Source organism: Pristis pectinata, chromosome 25 (genome assembly GCF_009764475.1).
Source record: "Pristis pectinata isolate sPriPec2 chromosome 25, sPriPec2.1.pri, whole genome shotgun sequence".
In the NCBI taxonomy this organism is placed as follows: Eukaryota; Metazoa; Chordata; class Chondrichthyes; order Rhinopristiformes; family Pristidae; genus Pristis; species Pristis pectinata.
The window spans coordinates 32,724,923-32,744,066 of record NC_067429.1 but is presented as its reverse complement, the minus strand read 5'-3'; the positions used below and the strand labels follow the sequence as shown (position 1 = coordinate 32,744,066).

The 19,144-nt window shown below is 48.8% G+C and overlaps 1 protein-coding gene across 2 annotated transcripts in view; it reads left to right on the top strand.

Annotated features, from left to right (window-relative positions):
• The window catches only part of LOC127582872 (1-phosphatidylinositol 4,5-bisphosphate phosphodiesterase delta-3-like), a 113,715-nt gene that overhangs the window by 9,968 nt on the left and 84,603 nt on the right, over nucleotides 1-19,144 (top strand). For both annotated transcript variants that reach the window (XM_052038490.1, XM_052038489.1), the window contains exons 2-4: nucleotides 11,182-11,337; nucleotides 13,434-13,662; nucleotides 13,978-14,107. In XM_052038490.1, coding sequence (XP_051894450.1) covers nucleotides 11,182-11,337; nucleotides 13,434-13,662; nucleotides 13,978-14,107 — 515 coding nt within the window. The remainder of the gene's footprint in view (nucleotides 1-11,181; nucleotides 11,338-13,433; nucleotides 13,663-13,977; nucleotides 14,108-19,144) is intronic.

Sequence of the window (19,144 nt, the reverse complement as noted above, 5' to 3'; positions counted from 1 at the left end):
ATTAAAGAGAATCCCAAGGCATTTTATACTTACGTTAAAAACAAGAGGGTAACCAGGAAGAGGGTGGGACCACTCACGGATAAAGGAGGGAATTTATGCTTGGGGTCAGAGGATCATGATGGGGTCCTAAATGAGTAATTTGCACCAGTATTCACCAAGGAGAAGGGCCCCCTCCCACACTGATGTGTCAGTCCTCGGCCTCCTCCACTGCCAGGAGAACTCCAAGCGCAAACTGGAGGAACAGCACCTCATTTTCCATCTTGGAACCTTGAAGCCTAACGGCATGAACACTGAATTCTCCCACTTTAAGTAATCCCCACACCCCTTCCCCACAAACCCCCCCCCACCACCACCACCGTGCTTCTTCTCTTCTTCCCTTTCCTAGCCTTTTTTCCCCTCTCTCTCCTTCCCTTTGACCCATCCCCCGGCGGATCTGCTCTCCCCTCCTCCCCCACACCTGCCCATCACTATCTCTACCTGCATCTACCTATCACCACCCTGTGCCCACCCCACCTCCCCTCTTTTGTCCACCTATCACTGCTCTGCTTTTCCCTCCTATATATCGGGCTCTCCCCTTTTCCTATCTTCAGTCCTGAAGAAGGGTCCTGACCTGAAACGTTCACCGCCTGCTTTTCTCCACGGATGCTGCCTGGCCTGCTGAGTTCCTCCAGCATCATTGTGTTTTTTCATCAGGACCTGGAAGATAGTGGGAGCAGTGTGGGGCATGCTCATGTGCTGGGGCATTTTGAGATCAGGAAGGAGGTGGTGCTGGGTCTTTTCAAGGTGGATAAGTCCCTGGGGCCTGGTGGGATCTATCCCAGGTTACTGAAAGAGGCAAGAGATGAGATTGCTGGGGCCTTGATGAAGATCTTTGTATCCTCTCTAGCCACAGGCAAAGTCCTGTAGGGCTGGAGAGTAGCCAATGTTTTCCCTTTGTTCAAGAAGGGAAATAGGGATAATCAAGGAAATGTTAGGCCAGTGAGCCTCACATCAGTGGTAGGGAAGCTAAATAGTGGGAGTGGTTCAACAGATTGGAAAAGTATGAAAAGTGAAATAAAAGGGGTGCAGGAGAGGCTACTGAAGTCTCCAGAGTAAAGAATAAGACAGAAACTTTATAGAAAGGGAAAATAATTTAACTTCAGGCAATGTGGAGACAAATTTGAGAAGAAGGGTGATGAATACAGGACTGAAGGTGTTATATTTGAATGCACACAGCACACAAAATAAGGTAGATGAGCTTGTAGCGCAGTTAGAAATTGACAGGTACGACGTTGTGGGCACCACAGAGTCGTGGCTTAAAGAAGATCACAGCCGGGAGCTAAACATCCAAGGATGCACATTCCTATCGAAAAGACAGGCAGGTGGGCAGAGGGGGTGGGGTGGCTCTGTGGTAAAAAATGAAATCAAATCTTTAGCAAGAAGTGACATAGGATCAGAAGATGTAGAATCCTTGTGGGTCGAGTTAAGAAACTGCAAGGGTAAAAAGACCCTGATGGGAGTTATATCCAGGCCTCCGAGTAGTAGCCAGGATGTGGGGTACAAATTCCAACAGGAGCTAGAAAAGGCATGTAAAGAGGGCAATGTTCTGGTGGTCATGGGGGATTTCAATATGCAGGTAGATTGGAAAATCAGGTTGGTACTGGATCCCAAGAGAAGGAATTTGTCGAATGCCTAGCGCACGGTAACGTAGCAGTTAGCAAAACGCTATTACAGCACCAGCGATCGGGGTTCGATTCCGGTTGCTGTCTGTGAGGAGTTTGTACGTTCTCCTGTGTCTGCATGGGTTTCCTCCGGGTGCTCCGGTTTCCTCCCACATTGCAAAAAGACGTACGGGTAGGTTAATTTGGGTTTAAAATGGGCAGCACGGACTTGTTGGGCCGGAAGAGCCTGTTACCACGCAGTGAATAAAAATTTTTTTTTTAAATTAAGAAGATGGCTTTTTAGAGCAGCTTGTGGTCAAGCCCACTAGGGAAAGGCAATTCTGGATTTGGTGTTGTGCAATGAACTAGATTTGATTTGGGAGCTTAAAGTAAAGGAACCTTTAGGAGGCAGTGATCCATACTATGATAGAATCTCCCTGCAGTTTGAGAGGGAGAGCTAAAATCGGATGTGTCGGTGTTACAGTTGAGTAAATTACAGAGCATGAGAGAGGAGCTGGCCAAAGTTGATTGGAAGGGGACCCCGGCAGGGATGATGGCAGAGCAGCAATGGCAGGAGTTTCTGGGAGTAGTTCGGAAGATGCAGGATCAGTTCATCCCAAAGAAGAAGCATTCTAAAGGGAGGATGAGGCAACCGTGGCTGACAAGGGAAGTCAAAGACAGCATAAAAGCAAAAGAGAGGGCAGACAATATTGCAAAAATTAGTGGGAAGCTAGAGGATTGGGAAGCTTTTAAAAACCAACAGAAGGCAACTAGAAAAGCAATAAGTAGAGAAAAGATGAAGTATGAAGATAAGCGAGCCAATAATATAGAAGAGGATACCAAAGGTTTTTTTTTAGATATTTAAAGAGTAAAAGAGAGGCAAGAGTGGACATCGAACACTGGAAAACAACACTGCAGAAGTAGTAATGGGGAACAAAGAAATGGCAGATGAACTGAGTAAGTATTTTGCATCAGTCTTCACTGTGGAAGACACCAGCAAACATGCCAGAAATTCGAGGGTCGGGCGGCAGAAGTGAGTGTAGTCGCTATTACTAAGGAGAAGGTGCTGGGAAGCTGAAATGTATGAAGGTGGATGTCACCTGGACCAGATGGACAACACCCCAGGGTTCTGAAAGAGGCAGCTGAAGAGATTGTAGAGGCATTAGTAGCAATCTTTCAAGAATCACTAGAGTCAGGAATGGTTCCAGAGGACTGGAAAATCACAAATGTCACTCCGCTCTTTAAGAAGGGAGGGAGCAAAAGGCAGGAAATTATAGGCCAGTTAGCTTGACTTCAGTGGTTGGTAAGATGTTAGACTCCATTACTAAGGATGAGGTTTTGGGGTACTTGGAAGCTCATGATAAAATAGGCCAAAGTCAGCATGGTTTCCTTAAGGGAGATCTTGCCCGACAAATCTGTTGGAATTCTTTGAGGAAGTAACAGGCAGGATAGACAAAGGAGAGTCAGTGGATGTTGTGTACTTGAATTTTCAGAAGGCCTTCAACAAGGTGCCAACATGAAGCTGCTAAGCAAGATCGGAGCCCGTGGTATTACAGAAAAGGTACCAGCATGGATAGAAGATTGGCTGATTGGCAGAAGGCAAAGAGTGAGAATAAAGTGGGCCTTTTCTGGTTGGCTGCCAGTGACTAGTGGTGTTCCCCAGGGGTCGGTGTTGGGTCCACTACTTTTCACGTTATATGTTATGGAGATAAATTGCAGATGGAATTAATCCGGCCAAGTGTGAGGTGTTGAACTTTGGGAGATCTAATGTAAAGGGACAGTATACAGTTAATGACAGGACCCTTAACAGTGTTGATGTACAGAGGAATCTTGGGGTCCAAGTCGATAACTCCCTGAAGGTGACCGCACAGGTTGATAGGGTGGTAAAGAAGGCGTAGGGCATGTTTGTCTTTATTAGTTGAGGCATTAAGTTCAAGGGTTGGGAAGTTATGTTACAGCTTTATAAAACTCTGGTTAGCTTGCATCGGGAGTGTTGCATTCAATTCTGGTCGCCCCATTATAGAAAGAATGTGGAGGCTTTGGAGAGGGTGCAGAAGAGGTTCATCAGGATGCTGCCTGGATTAGAGGGCATGAGCTATGAGGAGAGGTTGGATGAACTTGGGTTGTTTTCTCTGGAGCAGCAGAGGCTGAGGGGAGATCTGATAGAGGTTTATAAGGTTATGAGAGGTACAGATAGAGTAGACAGCCAGTATCGTTTTCCCAGGGTGGAAATGTCTAATACCAGAGGGCATACATTTAAGGTGAGAGGAGGAAAGTTCAAAGGAGCTGTTGCAGGGCAGGTTTTTACACAGAGAGCGGTGGGTGCCTGGAATGTGGTGCCAGGGGTGGGGGTGGAGGCAGATACGATAGAGGTCTTTAAGAGGCTCTTAGAGAGGCAAATGGATGTGCAGAGATTAAAAGTATATGGACGTTATGCAGGCAGAAGGGATTAGTTTAGTTAGACGTTTAATTACCAGTTTAATTAGTTCAGCACAGCATCATGGGCCGAAGGGCCTGTTCCTGTGCTGTACTGCTCTGTGTTCTATCTGCCCTTTTTAACCATGTTGTGACCTTTACGGATGTGTGGATGTGATCCAAGGTCCTTCTGTTCCTCTGATCTTCATTGCTCTTCCCAAACACAACATCCCACACGTCTCTGGATTTACACTCCACTTCCAACTTTTGGGACATTTAAGAAACACATGAATGATAGAGGAATGGAGGGCTATGTGGGAGGGAAGGGTTAGATAGATCTTAGAACAGGATAAATGTCGGCACAACATTGTGGGCCGAAGGGCCTGTACTGTGCCTGTAATGTTCTATGTTGTATGCCCAGCTGACCTGACCATGAGAGTCATTGATTCCAACAGCAGAGAACACACCTCCTGTGGCCCAGAGAGTCCTCACTGACCATCTGCACCAATCCTACCCTCACCCATTTCATTCCCCCCACATTCCCCTCAACTCCCCCAAACTCAACCCCTCACCTACACACGAGGGGCAACTTACGGCAGCCAATACCCGACCAACCTGCTCCTCTCTGAGGCGTAGCGTAAATAGTATTTAACTTAGGAAAAAACAATCCCGTTGCCAAGTCAACCTGGTCTACGTGGCTGCAGAGAGTTTCTGAAGAGGCATCCTCAGTGTCTTTCTGTGAACCTGCGGGAAATAGTGAATGGATGCAGCCGAGGTGTTCTCCCCGGAGAAGGCTGGAATGGTAGGAAAGATCCCAGGGCTGCAACAGGCCGACTGGCTTCTCCATATCAGGTAACTCGAGGTGGGCAATGAATGAAACCATGACAACCTTCGTCCAGTTCTGGTCCCAGAAATGCTGCACTGCTGGCAACCTGCTGCCAAGGTCCTAACTCAGGAATTCACTCCCCAAGCCCATCCGTCTTTCATGCAGTCAAAACTTTCCTCGTTGCCAAGCTCAAGGCCATTTTTGTATCATCTACAGACCTCTTCATCGTTCTCTCAATATGAAAGCAGATACAATAGTGGTGTCCAAGAGGCCATTAGACAGACACGTGAACACGCAGGCAATGGAGGGATTTGGATCATGTGCAGGCAGAAGGAATTTAGTTTAAATCAGCATCGTGTTTGGTGGAGGTGGACCAATGGGCATGTTCTTGTGCTCTGCTGTTCTACGTTCAATATTCAATGTTAATTCGCAGATAATTAGTTCATTCACAGATTAAGAATTACATACTGTGTAGGTCAGGGGTGCTTTTTCACTGAGTTGAAGTGTATAAAAGTATGAGGGGCCCAGATGGAATAAATGAGGACGCCTGATTCCTTAACAATCAAGGTAATTGGGAGGTGGATTAGAGGGGAGATGAGCACCTGGAAGGTAGTGGAGAAGGGAACCTCCGTGATCAGCGAAGGTGGGAACCCGCGTCACACTGATCGTGTAGTGCAGGGCTCCGGACCCAGTGATGGGAGTGGGGTCACTTCTTCAACCAGTTATGCTGGACTAGTGGGCCTTTCCTTGAGTTGTCTACCTCCTGTGATTCTGTGACCCGCGCTGGCCCATCAGTGCATGACAGGGAGAACCTTCGGATGTTTGAGATGAAGAGTAACAGCTGATACCCTGATCAGTTTCCAAATTCACACTCGTGGTTCTCACCTGATGAAAGCCGCAGAAGTTGTTCCGTCTCCCTCCGTTATTGGAGGCAGAGCCTGGTGTCGAGGAACCGTACTGTGTGTGTGCGCCCACATCAGTACATGAGCCTCACCGACCCATCCTACCCCCCAAACCACTTTAACGTTGGCAAATGTTGGCAGTCCTTCCATGAGATAACTTTAAATTGAAATGATCCTTCTTTTCGTCTCCAGTAACAGCAGGAGAAGTGATCAGTGTCCCTTTGCCAACTAATTGCTCCACTTGAGAAGTTCTGAGAGTTTAATCCGTTGCCAGAGTACATTCCTGACTCTGCACCAATAGCTGCATAAACAATAATCTCGCATTACTCACAGGGCATTTCTGTATCAGTCACCTGAATCTAGAATGAGGAGAAAGCCACTCAGGCCCTGAGTTTGTTCCACCACACAATTAGATTCCGGAATAAACTGTAGCCAGCACGAATTCGGTAAAGGAAAACTGTGTGTGGAGAAATCAGTCTGGTTCTTTCGAAGTAATGGAGATGGCTGATGAAGGTGGACTGGCTGATGTTAATGTATACAATCTTTTCAGACTATCCTCAGCCTCCCCTGTTCTACAGAAGCAACCCCACCTCCACGGTGTGCAGTTCTCAGTGCTACCTGTCAGCACGTTTGAAGCCCGTGAGCACAAATGGACTGTGGCTGTGTCGATGTGAAATTGGTTAAAGGACAGGAAGCAGAAAATAACCGTGAATGCTTGTATATCACACTGGGCGGGAAGTGGACGGGGCATTCCCCAGCATCAGTCTTCGAACCATTCCTGTTAAGATTTCAATAATTTGCATATTGTGTACACAGTTCTGTTACTTGAAAATAAGCAGGCTTGGGATATAGAAAGATCGAGATGCAGGAAGACGTGGATGAACTGAGTCCAATGTGGGGAGATGAGAACAAATAAACAGCACAATGTCAAAGGGAGTTCACAAGTAGTGGGGCCTGGTTGCACACAGTGGTGGTGGTGTTGTACTAACTGGAAAAGGCTGTTTTATAAAAACATGGATGATCCTCAGTTTTATTACTAGACATGGGGTGGGTGATTTTAACCCCCTAACCGACAGGTTAGGTTTCTTTGATGATAGGGATGGTGTTTGTTCTTTACAACTTAGATGTGAATGTAGGCAGTACAGTTAATACATTTGTGAATGACATGAAAATTGGTGAGGAGCTAAGTGGCCACAGAATGACAGTGATCATCTGGTAGGCCGGGGAGGGCAGCGGCAGATCGAACTGAATCCTAATAAATGTGAGGTTGTGGCAACCCACCTTCGACGCAAGCGAACCGGCTCTGAAGTTGGCACACGCGTCGGCAGACAGGCCAGCCACAAAATGGCGCTAGGCCTTCTCTTCAACAGCGAGGGGAGAAAGCCCACGCATGGGAAGAGGTTCGGTTGATGCACCTCTGACGTCATCACCACGCGTCGAGCGCAGGAACTTAACTGCTTAAAAGCCAGCGCGGCAAGATTCGAATAAAACCAGTCTCGAGTTCAACCCACCGACTACGTGTCGTTATTCCTAGCTCAGTGCGTAGCCCATCACTATAAGGTGATGTACTTTGGAAGGACTCATGAAGGTCGGACATATCCCATGAATGGTAGGGCTCCAGGGAGTATTGGTGAGCAGGGGGACTTCAATGTCCAAAAATCCCTGAAGGTGGCAGCACAGGTAGACGGGCACACATGGCACAGAGTATAAGAGTGGGCTGGTTTTGGTGCAACGTTATAAAACATTATATGTGTGCAGGTGCAGTGTTAGTTGGAAGGACGTGATTGGATAGGAGAGGGTGCAGAGGAGATCCACCAGGATGTTGCCTGGGGTGGAACGTTTCGGTTATGAGGAACTGGACACACTGGGTTTGTTTTCCTTGGAGGAGCCAAGGCTTGAGGTGGGAGATGATAGAGGTGTACAAAATTAATAGAGGCATAGATAGGGTGGATTGTAAGAAACTTCTCACCTTGGCAGATGTGCATAGGTTTACAGTTAGAGGTTTAGAGGGGAACAGAGGAAGAACTTCTTTCACCTAGAGGGCGGCTGCTATCTGGAACATGCTGCCTGGTGGTGGAAGCAAACACTGTCACAACATTTAAGAAGCATCTGGATGAGCACTCGCATCTCCAGGCACAGAGGGCAACGGTCCGAGGTTGGGAAATGGAATTGGTACAGATGGTACAATGGACAGTCTGGACACAGTGGGCTGAAGGGCCTGTTTCAGTGCTGTATGACTCAATGACACTGATAAAATCTTGAACATTTCAAACCAGAAAGGAGTCCCAGTAGAACCCATTCTCAGGAGGGACAGAACCTTTCTTGAATACTTAGTGAGGCACCATGCTGTGTTTTCCCAGCATCTGTGGGGGGACGTTTTGGGTTCAAACCCTGCTCCACCACTGAGTTCCTCCAGCAGATTGTTTGTTGCTCCAGATTCCAGCATCTGCAGTCTCCTGTGTCTCAGGGTTTCTAAGGATTGTTGGGTTTCTTGGAACGTAGGATGAAAGAGGAGCATCAGTGGGAAAACACAGGCGATTTTAGCCTCACCAAGGAGCTTTGGCTCCTTCAGGTGGGTGAAGAAAAATGGTCTTTTAACGTTACTGACGAGCTTCACAAGGGAATGGGAATGTGGAACTTGTTCGACAGGGAGAGATGGTCGTTAGAAACTCAGGCCAGCCATACCCCCGCAGCACACTGATCACTCCCGAGAGTCTACACTGAGGCCGAATTGAATGATGCCCTCCAGAACTCTGCTGCCTGTGCTCAAACATCTACCATTCATTGTCCCACTGCCCCCATCAGTTGACTGACCCCCAGCTCCCAACCAATCAGCACCTTGGTCTTAAAATCATCCTTCAAACCCCTCTTTGGACTTGCTGTACCCTTTCTATGATCTTTTCCAAAAGCAAGCAAACATCACGTGCATTAATCCTGTTCTGGCTTCAGTTCTGACCGTTACTGCTCTGCCCAGGACCACAAGAAACTGCAGAGTTATGGACACAGCCCAGCGCCATCACAGACACCAGTCTCCCCTCCTTGGACTCTGTCTTTACCTCTTGCTGTGTTGGTGAAGCAGCCAGCATAATCAAAGACCCACCCACCCGGGACATTCTCTCTTCTCTCCTCTTCCGTCAGGTAGAAGATACAGGAGCCTTGAGGGCACGTACCACCAGACTTAAGGACAGCTTCTACCCCACTGTGATAAGACTATTGAACGGTTCCCTTATACAATGAGATGGACTCTGACCTCACGATCTACCTTTGTTGTGACCTTGCACCTTATTGCACTGCACTTTCTCTGTAGCTGTGACACTTTACTCTGTACTGTTATTGTTTTTACCTGTACTACATCAATGCACTCTGTACTAACCCAATGTAACTGCACTGTGTAATGAATTGACCTGTATGATCGGTATGCAAGACAAGTTTTTTCACTGTACCTCAGTACAAGTGACAATAATAAACCAACCCCAATACCGATAATGCTGACTGCTTTGCCTTCAGCTGCCAAGCACCAAAGCTTCAGAATTCTTTCCTAATAGCTGGAAAGCAGTAATGTCATTGACTCACAGGGCCACCTCTGTAAGTTTATGTCTGTGAAAATCTAAAATTGCAGATCCAGAAAATACTCAGTCCTCAGGCAGAATCCACGGAGAGCAAAATAGAATCAACATTTTAGGCTCATGATCTTTCATTTAAACTGGGAAATTAAAAAAACATATTTTAAACTTTAGAGAAGGGGGATAGGTGGAACGAACAAAGGGGAAGTCAGCGATAGGGGGGAGACCAAGAGGGAGTGAATGACCAGAAGTGGTGGTGTTGCCAGCTGTAAGCAAGTGGTGTTAACTCTGTCAGAAGGTGCCAGCAGGAGCTGAATGAGGTACAAACAATGCTGGGACTGGTAGGTGCAAAACTCGGCAAATCTGGAATAAATGACAATGCTGAAAAACAGTCAACAGTAGGAGGCGTCGTTCTGTCAAAGGGAAATGGAGTTAACATTTCAGGTCGGTGATCACTGTTGACTGGATAATAGACTTTGGATATTGATGTACATTAGAACTCTCTGCCACTCCAAGCCTGCTGCGTAGATTATCCAGCTGTAAACACCTGGCTGAAATATTGGATGCAAATGAAGTCACTGCCGCAGTGTTTAGACTGCATCAGTTATGGAGGACACCACTTCCAGTGCAATCATCAGTTTTCAGCATTTAAAATTCCTGGTGTTTTTGAAAAGCCACACACTCCCATACACGGCATAGTGCAATGAAGCTGCAACACCCTTCCAACGTCAAAGATACTCTGCCATCGATTCAGCACCACACGGTGTGGGCTGCTTCTCTTAAAGGGGTCACTCTAACACCAGCTTCTCTTAAAGGGGTCACTCTAACACCAACTTCTCTTAAAGGAGTCACTCCAACACCAGCAAACACTTCAGCACGCAGTGTACGTTTGACCATGCCAAATGGAGAGAGTGGTGAGATGCCCCCGGTGCCCTCAGGGAGAAGTCCTGGAGGAAGTAATTGAAAGAGGGGATCTGCTCTGTATAGAGGGAGGTAGGCAGCAGATCAGGATCACCTCCAGAGGGGTGTAGATCAGTGGAGCAAGAGATGTCTCGCACTGTACATCAGTGGGGGTAAATGACCCAAATATTCAGAAGGTACATCAAACCTCCACACACATAGTAGCAACAGTGTCACATTAAATGAGCACTGATGAATTAACAATACTCTTTACACTCATCCTATCCCATGTACTTCCAAAACCATAAATGCATAAACAATGATACTCAGGTGCTTCTAGAGTCATAGAGTCATACAGCACGGAAGCAGGCCCTTCGGCCCAACTCATCCATGCCAACCATGGTGCCCACCAAGCCAGTCCCATTCACCCCCATTTGGCCCATAGCCCTCTAAAGCCCTCCTAACCCCTCCTACTCTTGTATTCAATGTAACAACTAAGATAAGATATTATTAGTCACATGTACATCGAAACACACAGTGAAATGCACCTTTTGTGTAGAGTGTTCTGGGGGCAGCCCGCAAGTGTCACCACGCATCCGTCGCCAACGTAGCATGCCCACAACTTCCTAACCCGTATGTCTTTGGAATGTGGGAGGAAACCGGAGCACCCAGAGGAAACCCACACAGACAAGGGGAGAACGTACAAACTCCTTACAGACAGCGGCCGGAAGGCCAGTGTTCCTTGTGCCTTCTGAAGCTGCACTGCCACCCTCAATGATCTCTGGAACTGAACAAACAGCTAAAGTAGTTTGTTTGGTTAGGGTTATGAAGAGGTGTCTTTGTCTGGAAAGTTGAATTCCTTCCCTGGTGCCTGAAGGAGGATCACGTGTCATTGAGTTATTGGCCTCTGACATTTGCCCTCCTGTCTCTCGCAGGGTTACTTGAGGACGAAGATGTGAAATTCATGCTAAAGGGCAGCAAGTTGCAAAAAATAAAATCACGTCGATGGAAGAAAGATCGAAGGATGAAGCTGCAGGACGATTGTCTTTCCATCTGGTGTGAGTCAAAATCCAGGAACAAGCCATCAACTTGTGAGTACTCGCCTCAGGAGGCTGCACTGGTACAGCAGCCCTCACACACTGGCTGGGAACGTTTCAAGGGGATTCATTGCTGAGGAGCAGCACATTGCTGCAGTCCACACTTCAAGTCTGCCTCCCTGTCTTGGCCTGTCTCCCAGCATTGCTGCCAGTGAATCTGTTTCCTGATGTCAACATTTTGGCTCAGGTTCTGGCCCAAGGCACAGAGCTGATTTCCTGGAAAATCCCTCACCACCTTCAACTCTCTCACCGCCCTCACCTTCTCACCACCCCCACCGCCCAACCACCCCCACCACCCCCACCACCCCACCACCCCAACCACCCCACCACCCTCACCACCCCCAACACACACACCCACCCTCACCACCCTCAACACCCCCACCACCCCAACACACCCCCCACCCTCACCACCCTCACCAGCCCACCACCCCCACCACACCCCCCACCCTCACCACCCTCACCAGCCCACCACCCCCACTACACCCTCCACCCCAACCACCCCCACCACCCTCACCACCCTCACCGCCCCAACCACTCCCCCACCCCCACCACCCCCCCACCCTCATCGCCCCCACCACCCTCACCACCCCCACCGCCCTCATCGCTCCCACCACCCTCACGACCCCCACTGCCCTCACCACCCTCACTACCCACCAACTGGGGCCCCAGTTCCCACACTCCCCACCCACCCACCGGGGCACCGGTTCCCACACTCCCCACCCACCCACCGGGGCACTGGTTCCCACACTCCCTTCTAACTTACTGGTGCTCCGGCACGAACACTCCCTTTGAACCTACCAGCTTCACTGCAAAATTTATTATAATATCTTCTCACATCTAAAAAAAGCTGATTTAAAAATCTGTTGGGAATTGAGGAAATAACATCCAATAGTCCGGAAAATCTACTCATCCGGCTCCCTCCAAGTCCCGAGTGTCCTGGATTATCAGAGGTTTACAGGAGTGCAATGGGCACTTGTTGCAGCATGCGTGCTACTAATAATGTCTGGAGTTGTGAACCATTGGTTGCACAGGTTTTTTGGTGGTCTTGAAGCTGTGAAATGTTTTCAATGTTAAGGAACCTGTGCTGAGTGAGCAGAATTTTGTTGCATTTAAAGATCAGAAACAGTAGCTGGAAACTCTCTCACACGGTGCAGCCATCGTGTCTGCTGCACCAATTAGTTTTATCTAAAATCACTAAACAAGCTCAGGTTCATGGTGCACAGAACGCTCTTCCTGACGTACAACCTGGTGAGCACACATTCAGAGGCCGACCGACACACGCACACCAGCAGCTAACGGCACACAACACACATTTTGTGTTAATTGTACAATATCGAGTCCTTCACATGACATGGGCCCCTCCCAGAACTTAACCTGTGAGTTGAAGTCAGCTTTGAGGACAGGTAAGAGGGAGCAACTGTGCCTGGTCACTAATGCACCACGACTTGTGTGGATCTCTTCCTTGGTGTTGGTCCCACACCATCCACAAGGTCAAACCACCGTCCCAACCTCCTTGACCATGGGATGGTTAGTTAATAGGCCACATGAATTGTTCCCAATGTGTACCTGTGTAATACAATGCAGGGGGAACTGATGGGGAGATTAATGCAAATGGATGGTTGATAGTTGGTGCAGACTCAATGGGCTAAAAGGTCTGTCTCATGCTTTATGGGTCTGACTCCAGACGTGTGACAAGACCTGTCAATGTGTTTGAACTACCTGCATCACACAACATCCAAATAAGTGTCTATTACCAGTCCATTCCCAAGTGGAGTATCCAGCATCTGAAGCTGCAGCACTGAACAGTGTGTCCACCAGGTGCCCAGCGGTCATTACCCATCGGGAGCCTCGGGGGCAGCTGTGTCGAACATGCCGGTGTTCCCCAGCCGATGCGTGGCCGCGTCAGTTCCTGTCCTGGCTCAGTGTGAGCGACAGACTGCATCCGTCGCACCTGGTGCCCGGCAGTCGTGCTCCAACAGGTGTCTCGCAGCACGGGGGAGCGCCTCCTCGCGTGACATTACAGGGTGCGCCGACCCCCTGCAGCGCCGGCCTGGTCGGTGATGTTGTCCGTGTTCCCCCTGATGTTTCAGTCTCGGTGATGGATATCCGGGAAGTCCAAGAGGGACACCAGTCAGAGGTGATGAGGAAACACGGGAGCAGCTTCTCGGAGAAACGTTGCTTCACCATTGTGTTCACGGGCAGCAGGAGCAGCCTGGACCTGGTGGCGGCCTCGGAGGAGGAAGGCAGGCGGTGGGTGCAGGGGCTGAAGAAACTCCGAAAGAAAGCAGAAAGTATGAGCCAGCGAGAGAGAATTCACCAATATCCTTTGAGCCATTTTCTTTGATTGGATGTGGTCGAGGGCCTCTAACGGCTCCCAGCTGCCTTAAGACCACAGGCAAGGATCATCCAAATGCCCCGGGTGCACTGACCAGCAGAGAGGTGTTAGAGCAGCAGCTGGAAGTGCAGGTTGGAGGTGTCTGGCTGTGTCGCTGTGGATGTTTGTGTGTCAGCAGCATGAGTATGTGTGTGAAGGGGCTGCTGAGTCCACTGTCCCTCTTGTCCCAGCCCTTGGGCACTGCCCAAAACCCTCCAGGCAACCATTCCAAACCATGTTGTTTCCTTACATCTGTCCACTTGGATCCACGAACATCTCCGGAAAGCTGACGAAGATAACGACAACAAAATGAGCTTCGAAGAGATTAAAAGCCTGCTGAAGCTGATCAACATTGAGACAGACGATGAATACGCTTACCAGGTCTTCAAGGTAAGAGCCTGCGTGAAGGGAGAGGAAGTGTGACTGTGGGATCACGTGGGCACTTGGTGAACCCTGTTGTAGCCACGGAGACACACGTGTACGGGGAACTGTTGCAAATCCGGTGTGTTGTGGCACTAAGGGTGGAGACTTAGAACATAAAACATAGAACAATTACAGCACAATTCAGGTCCTTCAGCCCACAAAGCTGTGCTGAACATGTCCCTACCCTAGAAATTACTAGGCTTACCCATAGCCCTCTATTTCACTCAGCTCCATGTACCGATCTAACAGTCTCTTGAAAGACCCTATCGTATCAGCTGAAAGACCCTATTGTATCAGCATCGCTTGTTTTTCGAGGTAGGATGATCAGTGATGAATAGGGTTCCTATTTTATAGAAGTAGGGTGTTTTAGCTCCACTTGTCTGAATGAACAGATTAAAGCAAAGATGGTAACAGCAGAGAACAGCAGAGAAGGTAAAATGACAAAAAACGGATGCTGGAAATGTGAGACAAATATGGAGATATTGAAAATACCCAGTGGGTCAGACAACACCCCTGGAAAGTAAAACAGACCCTCTTGTGTGTCCAGTGTTAACCTTTCAAGTCAAGGGCCCTTCATTGGAACTGGGAAAGGAAACATTAAGTTGCAGAGAGGGTGGGGAAGGATAAAACAAAGGGAATGTCTGTGATAGGTTGAGGCCAGGGCTGCTGTGAGGGTGTGTTATTAATGGGGCTGTTAGAGGGGGACAAGGAGATGTATTGTCAGCCTGTGGTAATGGAGTGCAGAAACACTGACCCAATATCACAGGCAAATGAGGTAAATTAGTTTATTCTTGTCATTTGTACTGAGGTACAGTGAAAAACTTGTCTTGCATACCGTTCATACAGATCAATTCATTACACAGCGCATTGAGGTAGCACAAGGTAAAACAATACAGAATGCAGGGAAAGTGCAGTGCAGGCAGACAGTAAGGTGCAAGGTCATAATGAGGTAGATTGTGAGGCCAAGAGTCCATCTTATCATACTAGGGAACCATTCAATAGTCTTATAACAGCAGGATAGAAGCTGACCTTGAGCCTGGTGGTACGTGCTTTCAGGCTTTTGTATCTTCTGGCCCAATGGGAGAGGGGAGAAGAGAGAATGTCCAAGGTGGGTGGGGTCTTTGATCATGTTAGCTGCTTTACCGAGGCAGTGAGAAGTGTAGACAGAGTCCATGGAGGGGAGGCTGGTTTCCTTGATGCGCTGGGCTGTGTCCACAACTCTCTGCAGTTTCTTGCGGTCCTGGGCAGAGCAGTTGCCGTCCCAAGCCGTACTGCATCCAGATAGGATGCTTTCTATGGTGCATTGATAAAAGTTGGTGAGGGTCCAAGGGGATATGCCAAATTTCTTTAGCCTCCTGAGGAAGTAGAGGCACTGGCGAGCTTTCTTGGCCGTGGCATCTACATGATTGGACCAGGACTGGCTATTGGTGATGTTCACTCCTAGGAACTTGAAGCTCTCAACCCTCTCAACATCAGCACCATTGGTATAGATAGGAACATGTACACTGCCCACTTTCCTGAAGTCAATGACCAGCTCTTTTGTTTTGCTGACATTGAGGGAAAGATTGAAATGGCTCTCTACCTCCTTCCTGCACTCCGACTCATCACGATATAGATTCGGCCCACTACGGTGGTATCATCTGCAAACTTGTAGATGAAGTTAGAGCAGCATCTGGCCACACAGTCATGGCTGTATAGAGAGTTGAGTCAGGGGTTAAGGACACTGCCTATCCTCACTGATTGTGGTCTGTTGGTCAGGAAGTCAAAGTTCCAGTCGCAAAGGGAGGTATTGTGTTCTGGATCTAGGATTTGGAGATGAGTTTGCTTGGCATTATAGTATTGAAGGTGGAGCTGTAGTCAATAAACAATAGTCTAACGTAGGTGTCTTTACTGTCCAGATGCTCCAGAGCTGAGCATAGGGCCAGGGAGATGGCATCCACTGTAGACCTGTTTCGGCAGTAGGTGAATTGCAGTGGGTTGAGGTTGTCTGGGAGGCTGGAATTGATGTGTGCCATGGCCAGCCTCACGAAGCACTTCATGATGGTGGATGTCATGAGGCACCTTACCTTGTTTTTCTCAGACGTACAGCAAAACCTGCCAGTTCTGATGAGTTATTGGAAGTTGGAAGATTTGATTTGTACAGAAGACTACAGAGTGCCCAGAGTGAAGACGAGTGCTGTTCCTCAAACTTGAATCAGTCCTCGTTACAACAATGCAGGCGGCACAGGCAGAGGTCAGAGTGGGAATGTGATGGAGAATTAAAGAGGCAGGTGTCAGGGAGCCCAGGGTCACTCCTGTGGTCGGAAGACTGGTGCTTCACAAAGTGATCACCCAGTCTGTGTTTGGTTTCCCCTACGTAGAGGAGACCACATGGTGAACACTAAGTGCGGTACACCAGACTAGAAGAAGGGCAAGACCGTTTGGGTCCCTGGATGGTGGAAAAGGGAAGGGGTGGAAGGACAGGATGCATGGGAAGGGGAGGGCTGGTGGAGACCAGGACATGGTGAAAACGGTCTCTTCACGTTGCGGAAAGCTGCTGGTGGAGCCGGGGAAACATGTATCTGTGGTGGAATCGTGTTGGAGGGGGCAGAAATTGTGAAGAATAATCTGTTGAATGCAGGGGTTGGTGGGGTGGAAAGTGAGGACCAAGGGAATGCTGTTCTTGCTCTGTCCAGGGGACACTCGGAGAGGGCACGGATGTGGAAAGTAGATGAGATGTGGTCAGGGGCTCTCTCCACTAGGGAGAGAGGGAAGCCAGGGCCCAGGAAGAAGGCAGACATTTCAGAGGCATCTGTTCAGAAAATGTTTGTCAGCAAAGCGAATGGGATGGAGCTGGAGGAACTGGGAGAAAGAGGGGCAGGGTGGGAGGAAGTATGGTCGGGATATCTGTGGCAGTCTCTGTGGCTTACAATGGATGTTTGTGCCTGGCCTGTCTCTTGAGATGGAGGCAGAGGGAAAGGAAGGGCCAGAGATGGACCAGGTGAAGGTGAGGACAGGTTGGAAATGGCAGCAAAGTTCATGAACTTGTCAGGTTCTGTATGAGTGCAGGAAGCTACACCAATGCTGAGGGAGGGGGCCTGGGTAGGACTGAAACAAAGACTGTTCCACATATCCCACAGAAAGACAGGATCGCTGGGCCCACGTGAGTGACCGTAGCTACACCCTTTGATCTGGAGAAAGTGAGCGGTGTTCAGTGAGGACGCTGGTGAGCTGCACTTATGGTAAGACCATAAGACCATAGAAGCAGAATTAGGCCATTCAGCCCATCAAGTCTGCTCTGCCATTCGATCATGGCTGAGTTATTTTTCCCTCTCAACCCATTCTCCTGCCTTCTCCCCATAACCTTTGACACCCTTGCTTATCAAAAGGGGGCAACTTTTTTTACGTAGGGGGGTGGTATTGTATGTGGAATGAGCTGCCAGAGGAAGTGGTTGTGTTCCATTTTGGTTGCCCTGCTACAGGAAACGTTGTTAAACTGGAAACAGTCCAGAAGAGATTTACCAGGATGTCGCAGGACTTGAGGAACTGAGCTATTGGGAGAGGTTGGCCAGGCTAGGTCTTTATTACTTGGAGCATAGGAGACTGAGAGGTGATCTTATAGAGGTGTATAAAATCATGAGGGGCATAGACAGGGTGAATGCACACAGTCTTTCTCCCAGGTTGGGGTATCATGAACGAGAGAGCATGGGTTTAAGGTGAGAGGGGAGAGGTTTAACAGGAACTTGAGGGGCAACTTTTTTACACAGAGGGTGATGCGTACATGAAATGAGCTGCCAGAGGAAGTGGTTGAGGCAGGTACAATAACAACATTGAAAAAAACAGTTGGACTGGTACATGGATAGGAAAGGTTTAGAAGGATATGGGTCATCTTGGTCGGCATGGATGAGTTGGGCTGAAGGGCCTGTTTCCATGTTGTATAACTGTATAACACTAATATAAAGACAGGTTCAGGCAGGCGAATGAATGCACTGATGGAGGGGAACTGGCTGGGCCTCTCCTCAAAGAAGAAGCAGAGGGCTTCACCTCCTCCTGGATGTGGGATGGACCTGAGGATGGATTGTACATCCACGGTAGACATGAACAGGTTGTGACCAGGGAACTGGAAACTGTCACACTGGGGAAGGGCAGGTGAAGTGTTACAGATGTAAGTGGGAAGGGACTGGACCAGGGGAGGAAGGATGGAGTCATGGTAGGAAGAAGTAAGCTCGGTGGGGTGGGAGCAGGCTGAAACATGGTCTGTCTGGACAGTCCTGCTTGTGGAGCTCGGACAGAAGGTAGAGCCGGGCGGTGGGAAGCTGGGGCACCTCAGTGTTGAAGGTTGTAGAGGGAAGATCTCCCGAGGAATTGAGGTCTGTGACTAGAAGTCAATGACCTGATGTTTGATGGTGGGGTCTTGGTTCTGGGTTCTAGTGTCTGGGAGCTGAGGTTTGACCTCTGTAAGATCAAGGTCACTTCACCAGATCATGACAGCACCACCCTTGTCGGTGTGTTTGACAACAGAATTAGCTGTGGTTCTTTGTGAAGCGAGTCCTGCACCTTTCGAAGAGGAGAGGCTAGAGTGAGAGAGCAGCAGGGAAGTTGTGGCTGGCCTCCCATCGTCAGTCAGCAGTTACTTGATCCAGAGATGGTAGGAGGCAAGAGAGAGGAGTCCAGGTCGATTGGGAATTCTGGAGTTGAGAGAAAGGATTAGCAGTCTGGAATGAAAACACCTGGCCAAAGAAATAGTTGTGGAGGCAGAGAGAGCAGAAGGATAGTTCAGTGTCGTCGGGCTTGGAATTCAGTGTTGAGACGTAGGGGGACAAACTCCGTGCAGTTGCCAGGACTGCTGGCGATTTCCTCCACCTTCGCCCTTCCGCTGTGTTACTTGTGCCAACAGGGCACCCTATTAGATTACGTGTTTTCTATTTAATGTCTTCACCAGTATACACCTCCCTCTTCAAACCAGTGGCTCCTGGACTTTTTAAGCTGAACCTCTCACTTTCTGACTGATCAACAAAAACCAAA